This window comes from Myodes glareolus, chromosome 9 (genome assembly GCF_982192425.1).
Source record: "Myodes glareolus chromosome 9, mMyoGla1.1, whole genome shotgun sequence".
NCBI lineage: Eukaryota > Metazoa > Chordata > Mammalia > Rodentia > Cricetidae > Myodes > Myodes glareolus.
Window position 1 is genome coordinate 96,022,399 of NC_142034.1, and position 25,670 is coordinate 96,048,068.

The window sequence follows — 25,670 nt, forward strand, 5'->3', positions numbered from 1 at the left end:
GAAGGTGGCTAGCCTTCAAGTCATACAAGTTACATATGATCAAGCAACACTGTGATCAGGCTTGAAGGACATGAATGAATCAGAGTTTCCCCACAGCACACATGAGAAGCCCAGCTCCCCCAAACCACAGTTCAGGGGCTGTTCCCATCCAGAGCTGTCTGTCCTTCTGATGGACAATACAGGGCATCTTCACTCCTCACCTTACTTGACTTTTGGGGGGGGGCACAGGTACACCTGCACTCACATATGTACACACACACACACACACACACACACACACACAGCCTACAAGGTATAGAACAGAGTAAAAAGGATCCACTTAAATACATTTTTTTTTTGGTCTGAGTGTAAAATACCTCTGCAGTAGATGGTACTGTGTGTTTCTAGAAAGCGGATGCAGGTGAGGGAGACTAAAAGGAGACTTCAGTGTAAGCACTTTACATTTGGAAGCTTGCACATAAATATCAAATTATCAGTATAAAGGAAAAATTTCAAAAGATGGACCAGTGAGGTAGCCTAGCAGGTAAGGGCACTTGCTGTCAAACCTAAGGACTTGAGTTCTGCTCCTCCCCCCCCCCCGACCCACCTAGTGGAGGAGAGAACCTGACTCCTGAGACTTGTTCTCTGACCTCTGTGCACACTCCCTAAGTAAATGTAAAATTAACAAAACACTCCCCCCCAAAAAAACCCCACAAAAACTCGCTTTTGAGGCTCTAACTGGGGCTGGAGAATGACTCACTGGTTAAAAGTGCTTCCATGGGACCTTTGAGGGGTCAAAAGTCCACAGCAATCCTTGCTATCTCACTCTCTCTGCCTCCTACTTGTGGACCAAGATGTAAACACTCGGCCACTGCTCCAGTGCCAAACCTGCCTGCCTGCTGCCTTGCTCCCCGCTGTGATGGTCATGAGCTCTAACCCTCGGTCATGGTGTTTCATCGCACCACACCAATAGAAAAGTCACTATGACACTTGGTTACATAGTAAAGTTTAGGTCAGCCTGGGCTGTGTGAGACTGTTTCAAAGATCCCCAAACCAAGCAACTGGGACTGGAGAATTGCCTGATCAGTGAAGAGTGCTTCCAGAGGACCTATGTGTGGTTCCCAGCATGCATGCTGGGCAGCTTACAACCACCTATACCTCCAGCATCAGGGGATTCACTGTACTCTCTTGCTCCTTGAGCACCACACACGTAAATAAACCTTTACACACAAAACAAACATCCCAAACAAACAAACAAAAGTATGGAGGTTAGTAGGGGGCTAAGAGAGGATCTTGGAGGTCAGTGTTTAACCGTGGCTAGTTTTTATGTCAGCTTCACACAAGCTTGAGTTGTTTTGAAAGAGTTAACCTAAATTGGAAAAATGACCCCCACCATATTGGCCTGTGGACAAGCCTATGATGCATTTTTTGGATTGATACTTAATAGGGAAGGGTACAGCTCACTGTGGGTGGTACCTGGGCTGATGGTCCTGGATGCTCTAAGAAAGCAGGCTGATCAAGCCATGAAGAGCAAGCCTGTAAGCAGTATCCTCCATGGCTTCTGCATCAGCTCCTGCCTCTAGGTTCCTACTCTATTTGAGTTCCTGCCCTGACTTCCCTCAGCAATGGAGTGTGACCTGAGAATTCTAAGCTGAAATAAGTCCTTTCCTCCCAATGTCGTTTAAGGTTGTGGTGTTTTATAACAGGCACAGAAACTCTAAGACAGTGTCTAATGGGATAGTTTAGATTTTCCAAGTTGAAAAGGAGATAGTAATAGCCACACACCAATGCAAAAAACACTTAATTTTATTTATTTAGTTATTTTTGAGATAGGGTTTCTCTATGTAGTCCTGGATGTCCTGGAACTCATTCTATAGACCGGGCTGTCCTCAAACTCAGAGATCCACCTGCCTCTGCCTCCCAAGTGCTGGAATTAGAGGCGTGCACCACCACCCTGGCTTTTAATGTTCCTTAGTACAGTTCTGGTTTTTTTTTCTTAATTTTAGATTTATTTATTTATTATGTATACAGTATTTTCAGTATTCTGTCTGCATATGTGCCTGCTGGCCAGAGGAGGGCACCAGGTCTCTTTACAGGTGGTTGTGAGCCACCACTGAACTCAGGACCTTTGGGAGAGCAGGCAGTGTGAGCCACCTCTACAGCCCCTACAGTTCTGTTTCATGTCACTGTGTTACCAGCTCAGCCTTTACTACTCCAACTAGGCAAGACCACTCAAGAGTTTCGCTGGGACTAATAAAGCAACACCAGGAGAGACGACACTAGTATCTCCCAGTCTGCTGTGCACCCAATGGGTCTGCTTATATGCCGTGGCGAGGGGTGTTTGGACAATCACAGCCTTTTCTTTTAGCAATCAATCGCTACAGAGAGAAGTGCTCCCTTTGTAGCCTTGGTGGACGTGGCTTCAGGCTTATCTAGAATTCAGAGGCTGGTGAAGCAAGAACTGATGCCTGTCTCAAACAGCCCTGGGAGAGGCTCCTCACTCAGCTTTTATCTACGTGTAGTTTTCTCAAGGTGTTCATTGAGTGGGCGTTTCAGACAGTTGGTTACTCCGGCTGGAAGTGTGACTAACAATTCTTTTGCTCAAGGCGACGGGGGCTACAAGGGAGAGTCCAACGGTTGTCACCTGCCCCATTCCGGTCTTTGTCTATTTATAGGAAAATAAACACCAACGATGTTTACAAAGTAAAGCTAACTCACCACTAACATTAATATTGCAACAATGCAGGGGTCCAGGCAGAGGTGGACCTCCTGCTCAGTTCCCCCAGGCATCAGGACTCCTGCTCCTGAGCTCAGTACAATGGAAATGCCGGTAGGTGGGAAGGGGATGCTGCCCAGGATGGAGGCTCCGCTCTAATTAGATTCCATTTTCCAGGAAGCTCCGAGAACTCCCAAGGACCTGATTTAGGATAAGTGCGACCCAGAAGGCGAAAATGAGACGTCTCCAAAGCCTAGGGTTTCTCAGATTGGCCAGCCGTGGGAACTCTCCCTGTTCATTGGCCAGCCACCTCAGACAAACGGCGCTCGGGACGGTAAGAGTACCAACGCTGGTCCTCGCGCATGCGCCTACTGGCTTCCCAGCGATCCCCGCGCGAACTTCCGGCTCCGGGAGCTGGTGGGGCAGCTCCGAGCACCTGGCGGCTCGGGGCGGTGTGTCCTGGGGGCGGGACCGGCGCGTCGTGTGGCTCAGTCGGGCTCCTGCGGATTCGGCGCCCGAGGCGCAGGCCGAAGGGCCGCGGGCGGCTCCTTGCTCTCCGGGTCCCCGTCGCTCTCGCCAGGCTGCTGGGACCGTCCCCTTTTCCCACGTCCTGACGAGCGACCCTGGTGAGTCCGGGCCCTCTCCGAGGACACCTCCTCGGTTCCTGGAGGATGAGGCTGAAGGCTCGACAAGAGAAGCGTAAATAAAGTGCTTGTTGTAGTGGAAGAATTGGAAATCGCCCGGATGCATCACTCGGGTTGGCTCGAAAACTGCAGCACCCCCGTCTACTAATGAAGAAACGTTGCTAATTGAAAAACACAAAATCCAAAGTGGTATGCTCATAAGATCTCATTTATGTAAAGCACACATAAAGCACTTGTCGATTTTGAAAATAACAATTTTCAGTAAAAGCACAGGGAAAAAATGCGGCACTGTCATATTTGAGATTGTTAGTGAATCAAAAGAAACATGTTTTGGTATATTAACATTCCTTTCTCGTTTTTTTAAATTATGATGCTCATGCTAGTCAGACTGTTTAACAAAAAAGGGCAAAATTCAAATTACACTTTTGAGAATATTGTGAGGCAATAGTAACATAAAATACAAATACATGCCATACATTCAAATATAGTTGTGAATGAATGATGTCCGTGAGGTATCTGATACCACCCTATATCTGGAGTAAGAAGTTTCTGGAATTTGCAAAATTTGTAAGTTTTTTTTTTTTAAAAAAAAAGATTATTTTATATTGTCTTGATTGTTTGCCTTCATGTAGTGCATTACATGCATGCAGGGTTTGAGAAGGCCAATAGAGGGCGACAGATACCCTGGGAATTTAATCTGCCGCCTCTGCAAGAGAGACACACTCTTAACCACTGAGCTATCTCTCCAGACCTGTAGATTTGTAAGTTTTCAAATTTGAGAAAAGTAACAGTATGGCCTATCAGTGAAGGAACTTGAGACAACATTCATAATTAAGAACGATAATTATAACTTTTTTTGAGACAGTTTTGCTCTATATTCCATACTGGTCTCTAACTTTGGGCGCTCTGACTTTGTTCCTTAAAGTTCTGGAATTCCAGATATATGTCACCATGTATGTACCACTACATCCAGTGAAATTTTACAGCCTTGATGATGAAAAAGTATACCTTAAGAGTAGCTCAGTGACGCTGGGTGGTGGTGGCACAGGCTTTAATCTCAACACTCAGGAGGCAGAGGCAGGATCTCTGTGAGTTCAAGCCCAGCCTGCTCTAAAAAGTGAGTTCCTGGACAGCCAGGACTGTTACATAGAGAAACCCTGTCTTGAAATGCCACCATCTTCCCCAACCAAAGGAAAAAAAAAATCAATGATTAAAGCTTTTTCTTTAGATTTAGTTATTTTTTGTGTATGAGTGTTTTACCCGCATAAGTGTGTGTATATCATTGGCAGAACTGTTGCCTGAGGAAGTCAGAAAGGGGAGTTGGGTCCCCTAGAACTGGAGTTATGGTTAGTTGTGAGCCACCACGTGGGCTGGGAGCTGAACCTAGGTCCTCTGTAAGACCAACAAATGCTCTTAACTTCTGAGCTCTCCCTTTGGCCCTCAATGATTTACACACACACACACACACACACACACACACACACCAGGATATCCTGTATCCAGGGCTAGCTTCAGACTTCATGTAGCTGAAGATGAGCGAGTGCTGGGATTGCAAGTGTGTACCATCCCACCCAGTTTATAATGTAGTACTGGACAACCACTGTAACAACTGAGCTACAGCCACAGCTGGCTCAGGGAATCAATCTCCAGACTGCATAAACATACTTACGTCTGCTACTATGCTTGAACAGTTACTATAAATGAGGATAAAAATACGTTCATATCAGCAGAAGTGCTTCCAAATGAGTGAGGTTAGGATTTTGCGGCCCAGATTTGGGGCGTCAGATGTAGTGATAAAGGACTGTGGGTCTGTATAGAGACAGTGGAGCCTAAAGCGCTTTAGAGGTACAAAAGGCTAAGGTGCCAGATCCCAGACTTTGTTCCAGGCTGGCGTATTCCACTCTTCCTCAAATACTGTTCTTCTGCTCTTTCCATAGGCATATGTGTCCTGATGCCAGCCCAGCTGTCACCGAGAGCCCCTCTGGGAGACTGAAAGGGTCAGCTCTGGAGCCCCAAGCTAAGGTCCACTTAGCCCAGGGAAATGGCATCCTTCCAGGGGCTCCAAGACCGTGCTCCTGGGGAGGAAGAAGGACTTCTGATTGTGAAGGTGGAAGATTGCTCTTGGGAGCAGGAACCTGCCCAGCAGGTGGACAGCAAGGATTCAGAAGCCTGCCGCCAGCGCTTCCGTCAGTTCTGCTACCGGGATGTGGCTGGGCCACACGAAGCCTTCAGCCAGCTCTGGGAGCTCTGCTGCCGCTGGCTGCGGCCGGAGCTGCACAGCAAGGAGCAGATCCTGGAATTGCTGGTGCTGGAGCAGTTCCTAGCTGTGCTGCCAGGGGAGATCCAAGCCCAGGTGCAGAGACAGCACCTTGGGAGCGGCGAGGAAGCTGTCGCTTTGGTGGAGGACATACAGAATCAGTCATTGAAAGCCTGGCCACAGGTGAAGGGTCCTTTCCACGTCTAGGAGCCTGAAGAGTTGAGGCCATCTTTCTTCATGGAGACAAATCTCTACAGGGGACAGGGAAACACTGAGTCCAGGGAAGTACACACACACACACACACACACACACACACAATCCCAACGCAGCCCAGGATGCTTTTCTGAAAGACAAATCTTAAGTAAATGTAGAACTCACTTTGTAGACCAGGCTGGCCTTGAACTCAGAGATCCGCCTGCCTCTGCCTCCCCAGTGAATGAAGAAAGGTTTTAAGCTCCACACAACTATTCATGCTTTACTCTAATCAGTCAAAAACAATGCTACATAGCACTGGAGGGGACTGAGAAGGTGGAACATCTAAGGGTACCCAGCAGTCTTGAGTCCTTGACATTGGGAGCCTCTGGGGCTAAAAAGCCGCTAGGGTGTGGGATTCTGCCTTGGCAGGAGGACCCCCTCCCCCACACCACACACACCTTTCTCCTTTGTTAAGTAGCTATACTTTTAGCCTTTTAGGGATTGTTTCTTGCCTCTTGATCAGGAAGTTTCGTCCTTGAATACAGAACACTGCCTGGTGTCACATTCTTCTCTGGTCTTTTCTGGGTCTCCATTTAAATCTCTCACCCCACCCAACCCTTAGGCTCCTAATGGGTGTGTCTCCTACCCCCCCCCCAGTCTGGTCTCTGTGCTAATGGGCTTGTTACTGTTACTGCACAGGATGAGCCCTCTGAAGTGGAGCCTAAGGCTGCAGTCCAGACACTCCAAACTCCAGGGCCTCCCCAGAAGGCAAGGATACAGAAGCAGCTACCTGCTCACCAAGAGCAACACAGCCATGGTGAGTAAGACTCTTTGGTCAGTTACGTGGCTACACAGGGCCTAGGTTTCTTCTCTACAATTGCCCTGAGGGTAACAGGGAAGCCCAGTCACATGAGCACACACATGCACGCATTTGGTGTGTGTACGTGTGATGAAGCCATCAGTCTCAGTCCTTGACCTGTATGAAGCTCTGTTCTTTCCCTTCAGCCGAACTTCCTGTTCTTAAAGAAGGACAGACAGGACAGACGACGGATGTCTCCTTTGCCTCTACTGTGCAGGTGAGTGAGCAGTCCCTTTGTTCCCTCAGAGGACTTGGTGCAGTTGAACATATAATTTGACCCCTCCTGTTCCCATTCACAGCTGTCTGGGAGACCTCAGCTGGGTCATATCTCCCCATTCCAAAAACCTGTGGCATCGGGAGACATCCCTTTCTATTTTTCCCGAGAAGAATGGGGCTCCCTGGACCCTGCCCAGAGGGATCTCTTCTGGGACATAAAGAGAGAGAACTCCCGGAATGCTGCTCTTGGTAAGCAGAACTATGGGGCCTCTTTCTGCTGTAGTTCTGGTTTTTCTTCCCACCCTTCCCTAACCAGGTTCTAAAGTTAGGCTTTTCTGAGTTTCCTCAACAGCCTCCTTAATGATGCCCAAGTGACTGTCTCTGTGGGTTATGTGACCAGCTGACCAGTGTTCTCTGTGCCAGCGCCATGCAGAGGACGCCCATGCAGAGGGTGCCATGCTGAGGGCTTGGAAGGGCATTTTCTCATCACATCTCAGTCTAGTGCATAGGAAAGTTTGTCCCCAGACAACATTCTGAGATCCAGTGAGGTTGATGGGACTTGTCAGCGACAGACATGCTAAAGCCAAAACAAAAGCAAGCAGAGCCCCAGCTGCATGCCAGTATTTGTACTCACACCCAGTCAAGCCCTTTCTTGGCGTTGCCTGATCTCATCTTACTTATGTGGTGGCACTATGAGTGGGCTTGGGGTTCCTCCCTGTCCAAGGCTGCTGTGTGTTGTGTCTGCAACGCTGGAGCCTAAGGAATGAGGGGCCACACTAGCTACGCATGCTGGTGCCTTCAGTTTACAGGCAGGGGATGAGCCATTGGCTTCAGCTGTGGAGAGGGACGCTGGCCACAGGCAGAGGTCTTTGTAACAGCAGTTGCTCTAGGAAGGGTCCGCTCAGTGGCTCCCTAAGGCTCCCTCAGAGCTGTTCTTTTGCTGCCCTTTTATCATCTTCCCATTAAAAAATAGACTTTTAAAATAAAATTACATTTTAATATTTTTATTTTGTGTGCAGTACAGAGAGGAGCATGTGTGGAGATCAGAGGATGGCTTTCTGGAGTTGTTCCTTCCTTTCTCAGTGTAGGTTCTGGGGGACAAAGCTCGGGCTTGGTGGTTAGGCTTGGCAGCAGGTGACTGTATCCACTCAGCCATCTTGCTCGCCCAAATGGTCGTTTTGTAGGTAAGAAGTCTGGGCCGCAGCAGCCTGAATCTCAAAACTTCCCGTTCCAGAGTCAAGGGGGGCTAAAGTGGCTTCTCCCCACCTTGCAGGTTTGAGATCCAAAAGCCAGAACAAGAGATCTTCTCCAAAGGAGGCTGTGACAACATTGTCGGGACAGACCAACTGTGAAGTGACTATGTCCTGGAATCCTGAGGAGGCTGACACCGAGGTCTGGCAGAGCGAGAACCCACAGAGGACAGCCCTGGGCCCGCTGGTGGTTGCGCGTCGGGGACGGCCGCCCACGCGCAGGCGGCAGTTTCGGGATTTAGTGACTGAGAAGCCACACAGCTGCGGACAGTGTGGGAAGCGGTTCCGCTGGGGCTCAGACCTAGCCCGGCACCAGCGAACGCACACTGGTGAGAAGCCACACAAATGTCCTGAATGCGACAAGAGCTTCCGCAGCTCTTCTGATCTGGTGCGTCACCAGGGCGTGCACACGGGTGAGAAGCCCTTCTCCTGTTCTGAGTGTGGCAAGAGCTTCAGCCGTAGCGCCTACCTGGCAGACCACCAGCGCATCCACACAGGGGAGAAGCCCTTCGGCTGCAGCGAGTGCGGGAAGAGCTTCTCATTGCGCTCCTACCTGCTGGACCACCGGCGTGTGCACACGGGAGAGCGGCCTTTTGGCTGTGGCGAGTGTGACAAGAGCTTCAAGCAGCGTGCACATCTCATCGCGCACCAGAGCCTACATGCCAAGATGGCCCAACCCGTGGGGTGAGTCGCCAATGGGACCTGAGCAGTCCTGCGAGGTGGACACTCCCCGTGAGTCTCACGGCCTCTCTTTGTTCCTCTTGGAGAATTCTCCTCTTGCCTGTGACCACTGCCAGCGTATGGAAGGGACCCAAGGCCTCTGTACTCTGAACTGGCATGCCTGCTCCCAGGATTTGCCTCCTGTCTCTCCCATTCCTGCTCTGGATTTCTCTTCCACTTGTTGCCTGGAGCTTCACAGTTTCTAGTTGAGTATCAGATGGTGTGAGGCCTCCCGGGCAGGACCTAGGGTTTCTCCCCAGGACCTTCCAGGCTTCCTTGGCTGGAGGCCGTCTCTTTCTGTCTACTTGTGCCTTCCTGTGGGGACTGGCCTTCATCCTCAGGGGACTGCTTGGCTTTGGTAAGGATCATGGGCCCACACCAATGAGAATTTAGGTCCTGCGTTCACCTTAGCTTCCTAGCCTTCACCCCCTACACTCCACCACTTCCAACCTGTGACCCCTCTTTCCTGCTCCAACCCCAGGAAGCTACCTAGCTGTCATGCTGTGAGCCCTGAGACACACTGGCCTGCAGGTCTGGAGGTTAGTGGAGGTGGTGGCTGTAGCAGCAGGCTGACTCTGGAGAAGACCCGTCCTCCAGACGTGCGGCCTTTGTCGTACTTACACTAGCGCTCTGTCTGCACTTTGTGCTGACACCTGAGCACTGTATTCCATGTTTAGTCTGCATTGTGTGCAGACTGACGTTAACAGGACAGAGCATAGACCCTCCAAAAGGGCTCAGCCCGGTGGTGTTCAGAAGGGTTTGAATAAACATGGACATTTTCCTTGAGGCTGTCATTTTTTAGCTGGCTTTTCTGAGTTAGGGGCATGGGAGTTATCTTTTGGCTTGTTAACGCTGATGGTTTGGGGTGTATGTGGTCACCAGGTGGAGCCACATCTTGTACCTGCAGCCCTGTGACTGACTCTCCTGTGTCAGTCGGTGCAGTCCTGGTTTGACTTGAAGTCTGCCAGGTCCTCCTTTACCTGCAGTGGTAAAGTGAGCAAGGGGCCAAAGGGGAACTGACTGACTGAATGAGGGGGCACACCTGCTGCTCTGTGGGATCAAAGCTCAGCTGGCCCTGTGTGAGCTTGAAGTTTTCAGAGGGGATAATCAGCTAAAAGGAGTACCAGCCCCCAGTACAAGCTGGGGCCTACAGCAAGCTGGTGGTGCCTGGTCAGGGCCAGTCACTCCTTGTCTGATCTTGCTGATCTTCTTGGTTCATTTTGTCAGACTTAGGGGACCTGTCCTGGGGATAGATAGAGACAAGATGTTTCTGTCCCTTACTAACTGATTCATGTGTGCCAACCTTTGTCCCCAGGGTCCCTCCTCTGCCAGCCCCCAGCATAGCACATCTGCCTTGTGGTCTCAACCTTTCCTATTTCCCACATGAAGCAACCAAGGTCATACTGTTGGTTCAGCAGGTTCCAGTCAGCTAGCTGTTCGTGCCTCTGTAAGCTCTGCGCTGTTGTATGCTTGGACTTTGTGCAGTCGTGTGGAGGATAGGGTGAAAAGGATGCTGGGAATAGTATGGGCTGTAGAGCTGGGAGCACCCTCCTAAGGGAGACACTTAGGTGTAACATGATCAGATAGGAGCATGGGCCAAGGACTAAGAATAGAATTGAGCTCAAGCTCATGGCTCAGGTGGGAACACAGGAATGCCAGCCATGAAGTTATCAGCCAGAGCTAGAGAAGAGAGCTAGGCTGTAGGAGTGGAGCCTAGGGTTACCAAAGAAGGGCAAAGTCCAGATGGGATCACAGCAGTTGATAGGAGGCAACATGTGTAGAAAAGGGCAAGGATCGGGCCCCAGTGTGCTTGGAACCAGAGCCAGAGAGTAAGCTCTGGGCTTGGAGGAAGCCCCACTGGGCCTCATGGCCTTCCTGGTGTCTGGGACCCTGCAGGCGGCTGCACAGTTGGCAGATGCTTGGGACAGCTTGGGAAGACAGGTAGTGGGATGCTCTGCCTGGCTCAGTCCATCCTCAATGCCCAGCTGGGCTTCAGCCCAGCATAGCTCTGACTTTCCTTCCCCAGGGAAAATACAGGGTGCAGGGTTCAAGGGTAGCCTTGATACTCAGCAGTTCCGGAGTGTCTGTGGCTGCAGCTGCTGCCCTGGATGGTGTGTTCCAGGCTCTGGGCTTTGAAAACTGTGAGAAGAGGAAGGTCTCAGTCCAGGTGAGACTCACCCTGCAACCTTCACCCTTTGCCACAGCGCTCACCCTTAGCTGGGGCCTTATCAGACATTGCCTCTTTCTCCTAGAGATTCCATGAGGAGCTGAGTTTGTTCCGGGAGCAGCTGGATATCCAGAGGGGTGCTGTGGGGTGTGCCCTTGTGGTCTTGATGGCCCCCAGTGGGCAGCTAAGGCAGCCACAGCTGCTGGTTCAGGAACTGAGTCGCTGTGGGGCCCTGCAGGGTTGCCCCAAAATCTTCCTGTTGCTCTCTAGTGGCCTCAAGGGTGAGTGTCTAGGCAGTGACCCCAGTTCTGGGAGGGAAAAGCAAAGGTGGGGAATGAGCAGGAAAGCCGGGACCTTCTGGCTTACCTACACAGCCCTGGTGCTTCTCCCCCAGCTGCCTGGGAGCCTGAAGCTTTCCTCACGAGTCTGGGGGAAATCTGCAACCAACGTCCTCACTGGTCACTGCTGCAGCTGCTGACAGAGGTTGGGGGACCCAGAAGAAGGGAAGGCGGGGCCTGTGTCTCCCTGGCTCCCCAGAGTTCAATTTATGCACACTCTGTTGCATCTGTTCTGAAAACCTTTATCAGCTACACACGTGCTTGGGCTGCAGGACGTGTCTTCACGCCTACATGGGACCACCCAGACTCCAAACTCTCTTTCCATCCCATGCCTTTGCCCGAAGTCTTCCCTGACTGACAGTGGTGTGCCCTCCCTGGTGGCCTGGCCAGTCTCACTGTCATCCTGCTAACTTTCCTTGTGCTCCTGGTATCCACAGCGGAACTTCTGCCTCACCCTTTGACACTCAAGCAAGCTACCCTGTTCTACTGCAAGGGCCTTGTGGCTGAGATGGGCCCAGGTTTGGTCCTGAGGTCTGAACATCTTGCCGGGCAGTTCAGTGGTGTCTGAGTGACGTAGAAGTGAGAGCTGTGGACCCCAGCTCTGCTCCGTGGCTCCCTCAGCCTAGCACCGCCTCCTCCACAGACCTGTGTTTCTCCAGGGAGGGTCCGGCCCCTGTGTGTATCAATCCCTAGGGTGAGATAATGAACTTGAGTACGAGTCAGAGCCTAGGTCTTGCTTAAGTCCATCCTGACCTCTGTGTGTTCCCCTCTACCTCCCTGCTATGTGACCTCCAAAGCTTAGTAGCTCCAAGCAGGCTAAGTTTCCCCTGGAGCCAAGATCCTGACCCTCTGCTTAGGATGCAGCCCACGCCCATCCCTAACAGCACAGTTCTCTGAGGCATCCTTGGGCCCTGCCCTCTCAGCTCTTTTGCAGAGTAGCTGAAGAGTCTTCTGGGGATATCTACTGCCCACTCTTTAGGACCTCCTTGCGGGGCACCCTGTGTTTGGGAGATGTGGAGCCCTGGAGGCCAGAGGTGAGAGGCTAGTCCTGTGTGAGTCCTGTGTGGACAGTTGCAGGTTGGGTGGAGGCTGAGAGAGATACAGATGGGGAGAGGAGGAACTGGGAGTCCCCTCAGCCCACTGTGTGTCCCTAACTCTCTGTACAGTCAGACTCCAGACCAAGTGCACAGTATGACCTGCCTGGGACCAAAGCCGCCCTCCTACTGGCTGTGATTCAAGACCGGCTTGGGGCACAGCATGATGTGGCGGCACTGGTGGACCTGTGCCAGGCCTTAGACTTCAAGGTCACCTTGAGGATAGACCCTACAGCTCAGGTCAGGGGAAACCCAAAATTGGTAGTGCTTTGAAGGAAGGGTACCCCTCCCCTAGGACCCTGGAGTTTTCCTTCCTAGGTTTCTCCCACATCACAGGCAGGAAGTACATCTGTACGTCTAGCCTCTGACTTCCTGCTCCATGAATAAGAAAGTCACTTCCCCCCTGCCTTGGGAAGTCTGTTCCCCAAGGTTGAGGCTGAAGAAGTACCCCCAGTCCCATGGAGGGCAACCAGACTCTGGTTCAGACCTTGCCCTCGTCCTCACCACTTTAGGCATTCCGGGAGGAGCTGGCTCAGTTCCGGGAAAAGCTGGACACTTACAAGAGCCCTGTGAGCTGTGCCCTGCTGGCCCTGATGGCCCACGGGGGGCCACAAGGGCAGTTGCTGGGGGTTGATGGGCAAGAAGTACAGTCCGAGATGTTGGTCCAGGAGCTGAACTGCTGCCAGGCACTGCATGGGCGCCCCAAGGTCTTCCTGCTTCAGGCCTGCCGTGGGGGTAAGAGGCCCTGCCTCCAGCCCAACCAGCTCTCCTGGCTTTCCTCTGCCAGTCCTTGGCCCCCTACACTTCCCACCCACCTCCTCCAGGAAGCCTGCACACTAGCCTTTCCTTACCCCTCTCCATCCTCTCCACAACCTTGAGCTTGTATGACTACTACCAGCTCCACAAGCCTGCCCCACTATTAATATGGAGTCTGTATCACCCAGAAATATCCTTAGGTACCACTGAGTATACATATCTGCCCCCCTCCTTCTCCAGGGAACAGGGACCCTGGTGTGGGGCCAAGAGCTCTCCCATGGTACAGGCGCTGGCTGCGAGCACCCCCAGGCATCCCCACCCAGGCAGATGTTCTCCAGGTTCATGTTGATGCCCCAGGTGGGTCTGCTTTCCTTCTAGAGCCTGGGCTTGGCATACTGGTGGGAATCATTCCTGGCATACTTCCAGGACTGTCATCTTGGGTTCTGTTATCACCTCTGCCCCTTCTTTGCCAAGACTCAGGGAGGGAATGTCTCTTTAAGCCGCAAGGGACCTGACTGAGCCTAGGGTTTGAAGTCAGCAAGGAGAACTAGCTTCTCTGCGTTCATACAGTCCGAGTGCTGGAAGGCTTGTGGTTTTCCATCTGTCTTCCTTCCCTGCACTCTTTCCACTGCCCTGTGCTGCCCTTAAACCAGAGATGACAGACCTGAGGCAGTTGAAGTCCCAGGATGCCGATAAAGGGAGTTGACTCTTTTGCAGGGAGCACTGGCCAAGCAGACATCCTCACTGTCTACTCAGCTGCTGAGGGTAAGAAGCCCATGGTTGTTGCTAGACCTAGCTTCCTGCCCTGAGACTTGGAGTGACTTTGATATCAGTAGGAGCAGATGCACCAGCCCAGCTGCAGTGAAGCCATCTCCGCCCCACAGTGTACTCTTTATAGTCACCGTAACAATGGCAAGCTTTTGTCAGGTGATCACTATACCAAACACTTGTGTAGGTTCTTCAAGGACAGAGCAGGTCCGTTGGCCTCAGGACCCTGACCAGTGTTTGATACCTAGCAAGTCCACAGTAATGTTTGTTCTACATTTATTCTACCCCAATACTCTAGAAATATCAGCAATTTCTCCCTGATGCAAGAATCCCTGGCCCTGCTCAAGGCAGATACCCAGAATACCCTCTGCCTGCCCGTCTCACTCTTCCCACCCTCAATAGGCTTCTAGGGTTGGGATGCAAGAGGGAAGGAGCCCAAGACTGACTGACTCTCTGGCTTCACTCCCTGACATAGGCTGTGTGGCCTATCGGGATGAAGAAAAGGGCTCAGACTTTGTCCAGACGCTGGTGGAGGTCATGAGAGCCAACCCAGGAGGAGATCTCATTGAGCTGCTGACAGAGGTGTGAAGGGCGGGGACAGGGATAGAGAAAGTCTGGGTTGGTGGTAGTGTTCCCTTTACATCCCACTTGCCCCAGGGAAAGGAGAAGGCGTGCTATCTCTCTCTCTCTCTCTCTCTCTCTCTCTCTCTCTCTCTCTCTCTCTCCCTCTCCCTTTCTTTCTAGAACAATAAACACCTTTATTACTAGGAGGGATCTCGGCTCACACAATATGAAATGATCAAACACACATGGCACTTTGATCAGACCAACTCAGCAGATATACGTATGGGGTGGGAGCTTTTCCCACTGGGTGAGAGCAAGGAACTCACGTTAAACCTCTGGGGCAGTGTGAGACGATTAAGTAGTACTTGGAATTTTAGGCTTGCAGAACAACAGAACAAGAGCCGGGTGTTGTGGGGGCATGCATGTAGCTGGAAGGTAGCGTCGGGATCTCCGAGTTTGAGACCAGCCTGGAATACATAGTGAGATTGTCTGAGAAAGCATCCCCTCCCCCACAAAGAAACCGCCAGCAGTCGAGGACTGCGGTGGGTGTGCCAGACTGAGCCCCTCGGGTCCTAGCTGAGTGTCACTCCTCAGGTCAACAGGAGGGTGTGTGAACTGGACTTGCTCGGGCCAGACAGTGACGAGCGGCGCAAGGCATGCTTGGAGATCCGCAGCTCGCTCCGGCGCCGGCTCTGTTTGTAGGATTGACAGTCCGGCTACTTCCGCTCTATCCTCCTTACGCACTCTGTCAGCGTTTCAGCACCTTGGTTGTGGGAGCTCAGATAGCGTGCAATAAATACCTGTTCACGATCGTTGTGCTCCGTGAAATGAATGCTTTCTCTGAAATAAGTGAGATCAAGTACCTGGCGCTAGATAGAGGAACAGCTGTGCTCCTGGGGACCAGAGGTTGAATTGGGGTTTGTGCCTTGCGTCCGGGACTATTGAACCTAACAGGGCTGGTCGGATATGCTGGGAGCGGCCTAAGGGGAAGAGTCCTGGGAAGGACCAGCTCAGGGATCGCAATTCTTCCCTGCCAGTACGCGGTGCGTGCGTTCCTCAGTCTTCATCTGACTCGGGGCACCGAGGTGCGGGAGAGGCGAGTCAAGCCGGGTCGCAAACTGGAAGAGACCATTGCGGATCTACCAGTGACGTGATGGCGTAAGCGCATGGGCTGTCCCTGATCCTGAGTTGAGGGCCAGCAAGTGGAGGAGAAGATCAGAAAGACGAACCTCTCAGATCCGGAGGGGCTTAGGCTGGCGGACTGCCCAGGAAGGTTCATACTGATTCAAACTTGAGGCTCCCAAGCAGCTCTCTAAATAGATTAGCCGAAGGGGCGGGACCTTTTTCCAGTAAGTAAGCATGCGCAGTAGGCTCTTGAGACTGCCTTATAGAGAGAGCTAAGGTAATCTTTGCTGTAGGGCCGCGTGGCCTAATGGATAAGGCGTCTGATTCCGGATCAGAAGATTGGGGGTTCGAGTCCCTTCGTGGTCGCTGCAAGAGTACGATTTTTACAAACCCTACTTAAAAATTTCCCATTCTCAGATTTGCTTTCTTTTCATCCCACGGCTCTGAGAACTCCCGAACTCCCGATTTCCAGCGTGCTAGTAATCAGTGGGTGAAGCTAGTTTAAACCGAACTAGCGCCGGGGAAAAGGAAAATAAAAGATGCCAGATTGGGCTGCTTGAGTGAGAGTGGGAGTTGTCCAAGAGGAAGCCAAAGACACTTGGATTAAAAAATTCAGTAGGCAGCTACGATGAGAAACCCTGTCTCCAAAAACCAAACAACTAGACTAGGGTATCCGGTTGATTGCACAATGTGGTGGATGAAGGTGATGTCACTGAACAGGACGTCAATTAAAGCAGTAAATTTGGTTTATGTATATGTCCACAGCTCTAAAACCCGTGAAACAATCTAATAGATTAGGTTTCTTACGATGCGAAGGTGTCCTGTCTAGGAAATCCCACCCCTGCATCTGGGAGGTAGAAGCAGGAGGGTTAAACGCCAGTCTTGTTTCAACAACAACAACAAGCCGTCTCCTAACAGGTCCAGTGTAAGTATCTGTAAAAATATAAATTTTTAAATAGCAAAAATATGTCCAGGATTGAGTTGACATTTGTCCTGGAGTGTTTGGGGTGGGGGGGTGTCTCCATTCAAGGGATTCGGAGTAATCGGAAACGTCTTTCATCCCCGCAACTCCCACGAGAGCCACAACATAAGGCGAGGGCCGGGGTCCAGCTCACGTGGTACAGAGCTGTGCGGAGTCATTTGCTCTTTAATGTTATAGTGGTTTAATAAGGCTTGTAAATATAAGTTAGATCAGTCACACACACACACACACACACACACACACACGAGATAAAGGAGAGTCAAAAGGGCATGAAGGTAAATGTAACTGGGCTGGAACGCAACGCAACCTCAATTTTTTTTTTTAAGGATGAGGGTATCGAGTAAAATATATAAGTCAGCTGTATACTCAAAAAAGTGAAGATCTGTCCCTACCAAGTAGCATTTGGTCGAAGAGACAGAGGGAGAGAACCAAACAGGACGAGCACAGTGCACTCTCTCTAGACAGGGAATCGGCACCGCAAAAACATCTATTAGCGTGCCGGCTCCTGTATCCTGCATCGCAAACACGTTTTCCCTATCCGCCGTCACGGTTCAAAGGGCTCACTCAATATTTGAATCTTGGACACCTTGCACACAGACGTTATACCCACTCTAGACCAATGGGCTAAGATAGAACCAGTGATGTAGTTTTCAGTTTCTTCTTCAAAGTGCGGCCCCTTTTAGATCCCAGGGGTGCTCCGAGGCCTTAACTTAATCAGAGTTAAAACCTTGCCTGAGAATGGACGCGAAAATCTGGCAAAAGGGCAGCGATTTGCGAAAAAGTAGTGCGCACAGCAATTGACACGGGAACAACGGAGAGAAACAAACTAGTGGAGGATTCATATTTCATCCCTCTCGTCAGCCCCGGTGGCCTAATGGATAAGGCATTGGCCTCCTAAGCCAGGGATTGTGGGTTCGAGTCCCACCCGGGGTAAGAAGGCTGTCTTTTAGACACTTGAAGGACGAAACATGCTAGGAGAGGATACAAAAGTAAAATGTCGAGAGAATTTTTGACTCACCTTTAAAGGTTAGAGGTAGTTTTGTGTTTTTAAATAAAAGCAAGCTAATAGTTTACAAAATAAATGATTTCGTTTGAACTTTTTTGTTTTTTGTCTTTTTCGAGATAGGGTTTCTCTGTGTCCCTGGCTGTCCTGGAACTCACTCTATAGACCACGGCTGACCTTAGTACTTGCAGAGATCCGCCTGCCTCTGCCTCCCGCGTGCTGGAATTAAAGGCGTGCGCCACCGATGTTGGAACTATTTTTATGAATCACCAATTATTAGTTGATACTAAAACAGTAATTGTTCAGATTCTAGGTGTACAATTTTAATGTGGTTCCTTTTTTTTTTTTTTTAAGTTACTTACGAGAGTCTTGTTATTTAGTCCAGACTCAGCTCTAATTCACAGTCCTTCTGCATCTTCTTCCTGAACCCCGATGTACACCTCGACTCCAGGTTAGGTTACAGATTTTAAAGTCTTCTTTTGTTCTTCGAGATAGGGTTTCTCTGTGTAGCCCTGGCTGTCCTGTTAACTCTCTCTGTAGACTAGACTGGCCTGGTACTCAGATCCACCTGCCTCTGCTTCCCCAGAGCTGGGATTAAAGGCAAAATTGTTTTGTTTTTGTTTTTAAATAAACACAATTATTTAGAGATCAACTTCCAAGACAATGGATTAGTTTATAAATTATAGATTGGGGCTCAGAGTATATATATGGCTCAGTGGCAGACACAAAAGCACAAAAGACTATTTTCTTAGCTTTAGTACATGTTTGAAATAGATAATAATTCTGTATTTTAAAAATCTGTATAATGCGTGGCTTCATCCTTAAGGTAAAAATTTCCCAAAATACAAGGGTTAATCTACTGTAAGATTGGAAGCTTCTGATGTATTATGGCCCAGGGAACCTTCTTAACTAATTAATTAATGCTGCCTTTCACATGAAGGCCTCCCTGAGGCTGCCGGTTCCCCTTACTTGTGATTCTGCAACGTGCGGGGTGAAATTCTACTTTGTTTCAGAAAGAACAGCGATGGAGGTCTTGGAGGTATGGAGGTCTTTGGAGGTTTGGCCCTGACTTTTTTTTTTTTCTTTTTTCTTTTTTTACTCAATACTTTATCCTGAGATTGGCCCTGATCTTCAACCTTCAACAAGACACACTTGTTTTAGAACAATTTATATTTTTTATTTCAAAAAAAAAAAAAAGGTTCAAAACGAGGGTGGCAGTGTCATCTATAATCCCAGCATTAGGGAGGCAGAGGCAGGTGAGTCTTTTAGAGGCCAGCCTGGACTACATCTCGAGTTCCAGGATAATCTGGATTGGAACCTGCTTTTAAAAATCTGCTTTAAAAAAAAAAAAAAAGGCAGGGGGCTTCATATTTATTTCGCTATCTGACCCTGTCCTTTCAACATTTTCACAATGGTTTCTGTTTTCTAAAATGGAAAGCAGACACGGGTGGAGCCCCCATAGATTCGGCCAGAAACTTGATTTAGACAGTCTCGAAAGGACTCAGCTCCCACAGCACGAGGATGTTGGTGCTTTCCCGTCTTTATCGGCGTCCAGGTAAAACAAAGCCGGTACCGGGGGTTCGAGCCAGCCTCGTATGTTAGAGGCTGTATTGCTGTATTGCAGGAGAGCCCACCTTTCTTAGTTCCATTCCTCGAAGCACCGTCTCGGATGGAAAGAGGTCGAGCTTCTTGAGGAAGTCTGTGGAGTCACCGCCTAGTCCTGGGAATTTCAGGAAGTCCAGGGAGGTGGTGCCCCTCTCCAAGCAGGAGACTGAATGTTCTTCGTGTTGTACCTGGAACTTTTATGTAAGTATGATATACTTGTAAAGTGTCAGGTTAAATATATAAAATTTAAATAAAAAGAGGAAAAACCTGGCTCTACCTCCACAGGCTTCTGAATCTGTAGCGCTGTATATGAAATCCTCAGCCATGAGCACAAGTTCCTGCAGTACACAGACGTCTGCCTGTTTGCAGATTTCATAGACAAAATAACTCGCCCAACGTGGGGCTCGAACCCACGACCCTGAGATTAAGAGTCTCATGCTCTACCGACTGAGCTAGCCGGGCGGAGATGGTAGGCCTGTTACCTACAGACCTCTTGGAATTCTTTAGAACCTCAGGGTTCTAAAACAGATGGGTTTTGTTTGGGCTTTGTAGGATGAGCAACTAGCCTTAGACGTGGGTTTACTGGATTATCTCGCCTCAGGGACACCGAATCCCTTGCCAAACGCTATTCGGAGGTGAAGCTTGGAGCGTTCGTTCTGCGGTCCACTTAGGAAGAAGAACCGAACCCCGAGTCCAGCTCTGGCTTCTGTATCCGGGTCTCTGAGTTGCGTCGGTCTTCATGGCTGGAGTGGGCTGCCGAGGAACAGGATCTGCGGATTCTTTGAAGGACCCTTGCTCTCCCCCTGATGGGAGTTGCGGGTACTGGCGGACCAGGAGGTGGCAATCCCGTCTCATCTCGAGGTTCTAGACTAGGATTCTATTTGGGGTGAAATTTCTAATCCGGGGTTCACCATGAGACTGCGTTGCTCACGCTAGCTCTCTGACTTCCCTTTCCCGGAGGACGGTGGCCATTCATGCGGAGTGCTGGGCCCTAGGGCAGAGGTCTGACCCACTATGAGCGCGTAGGAACTTTCTCTTCCGTCTCCACAGTGCCGGTGCCATACCTCCCTCGGTTTTCTGAAACACAGAAAAACGAACTCGGAAAATCTTTCCAAGTAGGACTAAAGGAATACTCGTGATGAGTCAGTCGAATGCAAGTATCCAAAGATCAGCGTCAGGCCTGTCGTTCGTAGTGGCTCGTTGGTCTAGGGGTATGATTCTCGCTTTGGGTGCGAGAGGTCCCGGGTTCAAATCCCGGACGAGCCCTTACTACACTTTTACTTTTTTGCAGAGTGAAGGTTTTGGATTTTAGCGAAGTGCTGGATCCAAGAACAGAGTCGAAGGCGTAGCCCAATTTCGGGCACCAGGTTGGGTCCCCTGTTCCCACTTACGTTCTGCCAGGCATCTCTGGTCCGTTGCAACTCTGGTGTCTAGGTGCAGCTAAAGGACAAACTACATGCGATCTAGACTCGGGATCCTAGCAGAGAACAAGGGCAAATCATTGCCAGCCATTCCTTTCTCCGCAGAACCCTGGGTGTCGCGTATCAGGTCTCACCATTAGACCTCCCTGGTTCAGGGCACATTGTTTTCCTTCGTGTGACGTAAGGTTAAATTCCGGAGACTCGGGTTTTCCGAAACACCTTCTGGGAACGCCCTCCCACAACAACGGGGAGGAGATGGGGGCAGCAGAGATTAGTGCCTTCAGCCTTGGGGCCTCCGTGTAATGTTGGACACTCGGGCTCCGATTTTTTTTCGCACCCTACAGTCGCACCTTACAGTTCTACTAGATTTTATTATTTGATAATCCAGGTATGGCAAGGTCATTAAGGAGGATGACTGCACTAAACAGATGGTTTGCTGCTCATAGGGGAGAAAGTGGCATCGTGAGTGTCCGTAACTGCACTGTGATTATTTTGTAGAAGAGACCAGGAGAGTTAATTGGGCGCGCGTTTAGCGAGTGTTAATGATTTCCGTAGGCTTTAGGGGATATGAGCGACCTAGTCGTCTGATATCTAACTCTGGACGACTGGGACAAGTTATCCTAACTGTAATCTTAACTTAGAGTGTGACATCGGAGAAAAGAAAGTTGGCTGACCTGCGCGACTGTGTTAGCCTGGCCCAGAGAGGGAAACACCAGAATGAAGAAAATGGGCCTATTTAAAAGCTACAGAGGATATCTCTTCAAGAGAGCGAAGAGCTGCCACAGGCCGGCAGCTCCATGCACTAGTAGGCCTTGTCTCTGACCTTCCCAAGTTTCTTCTCTCTCTCTCTCTCTCTCTCTCTCTCTCTCTCTCTCTCTCTCTCTCTCTCTGGTTTCTTGAGACAGGGTTTCTTTGTAGCTTTGGAGCCTGTCCTGGAACTAGCTCTTGTAGACCAGGTTGGTCTCGAAATTCGTAGAGATCCACCTGCCTCTGCCTCTGCCTCTGCCTCTCTGCCTGCCTCTCTGCCTCTCTGCCTCTCTGCCTCTCTGCCTCTCCCTCTGCCTCTGCCTCTGCCTCTGCCTCTCTGCCTCTCTGCCTCTCTGCCTCTCTGCCTCTCTGCCTCTCTGCCTCTCTGCCTCTCTGCCTCTGCCTCTGCCTCTGCCTCTGCCTCTGCCTCTGCCTCCGGAGTGCTGGGATTAAAGGTGTGCGCCACCACCACCTGACTCCAAGTTTCTCCTCTTAATCCAGGCTCCTGAGACTTGTTTCCTGAGTTCCCATCCCTTAAACACCATCAGGTTTCTTACATAGACCTTAAGGTTGCCTGGGGAGGCCTTACCTTCCCTGAGCCCTGACAGGGAGGCCTGACGACAGGGAGGCATGACAGGATCAAGCAGCAGTCAGTTCTGTTAGAAGCCTTCTGATGAAACCAGAGCATTTCGAAGACTTATTCTTGATTTCTTAAATTTATTTTTATTTTTCAAGACGGAACTCTCTGTGTAACAGTCCTAGCTACCCAGAGACTATGAGAGCTCCATGAGCCCCATGACTTGCTGGTTTAGGGGAATGATTATTGTTTAGGGTGTATAGAAGTTCTGGGTTCAAACCCCAACTACCACAGGCTGCCTGGGTTTGGAATGTTAATTGCTTTGGGAATTGACAGGTGTGGTTTGGTATTACAGATGCTGTTTGGGATGATGATCTAAGGCTTGGAACTGTAGGTCTCTCTACTCCTAACCAAAGCTGGTCTTCACAATTGTAGGCAGACTGTTCTGCTAGCAGCCCCAGCCCCTTGCTGTGTAACCAAAACCAAAGGAACAGGACTCTAGTGGATATGGCGGATCAACAGATTCAGTCTCATGGGAGCTCTGCTGAGCTGGCTGTGCACAGCCACAGACTGCAGCAAACTCCAGTAGAAGCTGGCCTCCTCTTTGCCCTCGGGGTCTGATTCCCATCGCAGTAGATAGCAGACGCCAAAAGCCAACAATTACTCAGAGGTCAGACACCCAACATGGGTTTCCCCTACAACCCCAAGATCATGAGTCTCAGCACGATACCCGGGCAACCACGACGGATTTTAAATCTTCTTAAATTTCTAGTCAGCTATGCTGTTCTTTTGCTCGTGTGTAAGAATCATTTCAGGTGTTGGTCTTGGACCACTCTTGCAACCTCAGCGCGTGCAGAGGTGCCAGGCCCCAGGCAGGTGGGAGCAATGGCAGCGGTGTCCTCCAGGGCTGTGGCTCTCGTGCCAGGCTGTAGAGCTCTTGTGTGGATCTAGGAAGTGGGCTTTCCTTGGCGCTGGGAGCAGCTAAGGTTGCAGCTTTTGGATGGGCCGAGGTATCAGGATTCCCCAGCTCTCAACTGAAATGATCCATAGGAGGTTATTGACAACCATATTGATTAAAAGTTTTAGGTCCTTTTATTCAATGGTTTTCAACCTTCCTAATGCTGCAACCCTTTAATACAGTTCTTCACATTATGGTGACCCCCCACCATAAAACAATTTCATTACTACTCCATACCTGTAATTTTACTACGGTTATGAATCATAATGTAAATATCTGATATACCTAAGCTCAGGAGTGCAGAGTTTTAAAAGGTAAAACCCACACCGGCACTGGTGGTGCACCCCTTTAATTGCAGCACCCGAGAGGTAGAGGCAGGTGGGCCTCTGTTGAGTTCCAGGCCAGCCTGTTCTATAGAGAGAGTTACAAGACAGTCAGGGCTACACAGAGAAACCTTATCACAAAAAACCACAAAGAGGACCAAGGTTAGAGGAGGGCCAGCGTAACCTGGAAACCTTCATTCCCGGTAGACCACAACTATTACTTTAGACAGAGCTTGACAAATATTTTTTGACTTAGATATATATTCTGGTTATTTCAGTTTACTTTAATTTGTTGTTGTTAATATATCTGGACCATGGTCAAGGCCGTGGAAATCTCAGATGTGATATGAAGGTGTGGCTGTAGAGGGAAGTGCTGCAGAGAACTGTTTGGGCAAACACAAAATGGAGTCAGAGCAAGATGGCTTGTCCTTAGTCTCTTCAACAGTAACCAGGGCTGGGAATCCCTGTGTCTTTAGCTCATCCACTTTGAGGTGACATGGTAGGAACTGCAGGGCTATGCCAAGGAGGGAGCGGGACACCACGCTGCTCTAGGGACAGACAGACAAGAGGCAACATGAGTTGGGGTATTTCCTGTGGGCAAATCCTGTGGTAGACTTTGATGAGCTGAGCCTACAGGCCAGTGGGGGAGGGGGTCCCCCATATTTGATCAAATACAGCCTTGGACTTAATGTTAAACTCAGCAGATTATACTTCTCAACTTGGGGTACCTCCTGCAGCATTTGCTGGCCTGGGAAGAGTCACTCTCTTCCGCTCTGCTTGGCTGCCGCATCTCACGAAAGCAGCCTCGGGCCTAGAGACGCGCAGGGAGAGTGGTGTATCTAGACTCGAGGTTATACCCACAAACCGCTCTATCTGGGGCTCCAACTCAGACACAGGATTAGGGGTACTTCTGAGAAGAGGCCGGGCCTGCCCTGGGTTATTAGGGGTTGTATGAAATATCAATTTTTCAGACTACATTTAGCCTTGAGTGACTCCATTTTATAAAGCAAGAGCTTTGATCTGAGTTACTCCATTTTGAGCATAAATGTTAAGAAAGAATGATTCCGTATCTTGTTTATACAAGTAAACAACGGCGGTCTGCCAGCACAAGGAGGCGGGCTGACAACATATTTCTATGAGTAGATAGCAACACCTGTGATGTATTAGATCCTATCACTCATGCCAGATGAAGCCCTTCATTTTGGACTACAGAAAAAGAGCCTCCTGAGACTGAAGTGTGGTGGTCATGCTGGCTAGTCACCCCACCCTGCCACGTATTAGGAATTTTGTCCAGGGATTGTCATAGCGAAGGACCTCTTCCTCCGGACCAAGGCTCCAGTGCAGTTTCTGCCTGCTACACTCAGGGGTTTCCAAGTACCGTTCCAAACGGCTGGTCACCTGCTGTCTCTGCCGGACAGCACTGGACTGCAGTTCATTAGGATGGACGTGGCTGGTCTACTATAGACTCTGGCCACTGCCTCGGTTCTCCATCTCTGACTTTGGGATAGCCTTTCTGAACTCTGAAGCCTTTACACACGTGTGCACGCACACACGCACACACACTCTGTGAGAACTGCAATGGGTGATCTCAGAATTAATATTCATTAGTAAAATTGGAATAGAAAGAACCTGTGACTGCTAACATGCAGCTATCTAGCCACATCAGGACTACTTGGCAAATTGCAGGCAAGAAAATCAAGGTAGGTTGTGACATTATTGTTACTCAGTAGATTCAGACCTTGTGGAAAGACAAGCCAAATGTGTCCCTCTGTTTCTGACATTAACACGCTCAGGACGCTGGCCTTGCCCACGCGACCAGTGGGCTGGTTTAGGGGGAGAGAGGCAGCTGGTACATCTAAATCAAGCTCAGTCACTAGGAAAAGACGCCTGAGGACCTGCACCAGCAGAGATTACCTAAGACTCAGGTGGTTCTGGATACGGTATCATCTCCACTGTGAAAGCAAAAGATACAAGCCTATATTGAGACTTGAATCCACATCCAAAGCAGAGTTACAGCTCTAGACCAACTGACACTCGCAGTTTTTTCCTGGCCAACTCAAGGCTCGGTTTTTTGAGCAATGTGTCCAGGCTCAGAGACTATCAGGAGGATCCACGTGCAGAGGCCTCAGGCTTGGAGGGGAAGAATTGGAAGAGTGGTTGAAAGACCCAGATAAATCCAGACTCCTCCAGCAGGAAAAATAGAGCCAAAAATCTAGGTCAGCCGGTTCAGTGACTCTGTTTCAGGAACTAGCTGAAGATAAAGTTAGATTATAATCTTGAAAATAATCTTGAGAAACAGGGAGTGACTATCACTGGTATTTTTGAAATTTTCCAATGACGCCCTTCCTACCCTCTTTGGATTACTGGGTTGTGGTTTCTTCCCTTAAATACCCCTTCTCCCAGCT

The 25,670-nt window shown here is 49.9% G+C and overlaps 2 protein-coding genes and 4 non-coding genes across 7 annotated transcripts; 5 read left to right on the plus strand and 1 right to left on the minus strand.

Moving 5' to 3' along the window:
- The first annotated feature begins 3,093 nt into the window (after nt 1-3,093).
- Nucleotides 3,094-9,623, plus strand: Znf213 (zinc finger protein 213). 2 transcript variants are annotated; one of them, XM_085694664.2, is made up of 6 exons: nt 3,094-3,321; nt 5,277-5,779; nt 6,492-6,609; nt 6,798-6,868; nt 6,951-7,116; nt 8,141-9,623. In XM_085694664.2, exons 2-6 carry the CDS (start codon nt 5,381-5,383, stop codon nt 8,803-8,805), a joined length of 1,419 nt encoding a protein of 472 aa, XP_085550790.2. In that variant the 5' UTR covers nt 3,094-3,321; nt 5,277-5,380; the 3' UTR covers nt 8,806-9,623. The 2 variants fall into 2 exon arrangements, with proteins under 2 accessions (XP_085550790.2, XP_048292309.3); XM_048436352.3 differs by having other exon boundaries at nt 3,095-3,528.
- A 134-nt stretch (nt 9,624-9,757) lies between these two features.
- On the plus strand, nt 9,758-15,336 carry LOC125401876 (uncharacterized). Its single transcript, XM_048436353.3, has 11 exons — nt 9,758-10,778; nt 10,864-11,004; nt 11,090-11,285; nt 11,399-11,487; nt 12,266-12,376; nt 12,509-12,676; nt 12,949-13,171; nt 13,433-13,549; nt 13,910-13,957; nt 14,436-14,542; nt 15,119-15,336. The coding sequence occupies exons 1-11, from the start codon at nt 10,704-10,706 to the stop codon at nt 15,224-15,226; spliced, it is 1,383 nt and encodes a 460-aa protein (XP_048292310.2). The 5' UTR covers nt 9,758-10,703; the 3' UTR covers nt 15,227-15,336.
- Nucleotides 15,337-15,942: 606 nt separating this feature from the next.
- Nucleotides 15,943-16,015, plus strand: Trnar-ccg (transfer RNA arginine (anticodon CCG)). The gene has a single exon. It is a non-coding gene; the product is annotated as a tRNA-Arg (tRNA).
- Nucleotides 16,016-17,491: 1,476 nt separating this feature from the next.
- Nucleotides 17,492-17,564, plus strand: Trnar-ccu (transfer RNA arginine (anticodon CCU)). The gene has a single exon. It is a non-coding gene; the product is annotated as a tRNA-Arg (tRNA).
- A 2,064-nt stretch (nt 17,565-19,628) lies between these two features.
- Nucleotides 19,629-19,701, minus strand: Trnak-cuu (transfer RNA lysine (anticodon CUU)). Its single transcript has one exon. It is a non-coding gene; the product is annotated as a tRNA-Lys (tRNA).
- Nucleotides 19,702-20,433: 732 nt separating this feature from the next.
- Nucleotides 20,434-20,505, plus strand: Trnap-ugg (transfer RNA proline (anticodon UGG)). Its single transcript has one exon. It is a non-coding gene; the product is annotated as a tRNA-Pro (tRNA).
- The last annotated feature ends 5,165 nt before the right edge of the window (nt 20,506-25,670 follow it).

Excerpts from the sequence above, each read along its gene's own strand:
- Znf213 (XM_085694664.2), top strand. The coding sequence starts at position 5,381 with ATGGCATCCTTCCAGGGGCTCCAAGACCGTGCTCCTGGGGAGGAAGAA. Across the intron at positions 6,869-6,950 it reads CCTTTGCCTCTACTGTGCAG|CTGTCTGGGAGACCTCAGCT; the intron begins GTGAGTGAGCAG and ends TCCCATTCACAG. Across the intron at positions 7,117-8,140 it reads CTCCCGGAATGCTGCTCTTG|GTTTGAGATCCAAAAGCCAG; the intron begins GTAAGCAGAACT and ends CCCACCTTGCAG.
- LOC125401876 (XM_048436353.3), top strand. The coding sequence starts at position 10,704 with ATGGCCTTCCTGGTGTCTGGGACCCTGCAGGCGGCTGCACAGTTGGCA. Across the intron at positions 11,005-11,089 it reads AGAGGAAGGTCTCAGTCCAG|AGATTCCATGAGGAGCTGAG; the intron begins GTGAGACTCACC and ends TCTTTCTCCTAG. Across the intron at positions 12,377-12,508 it reads TGGAGCCCTGGAGGCCAGAG|TCAGACTCCAGACCAAGTGC; the intron begins GTGAGAGGCTAG and ends CTCTCTGTACAG.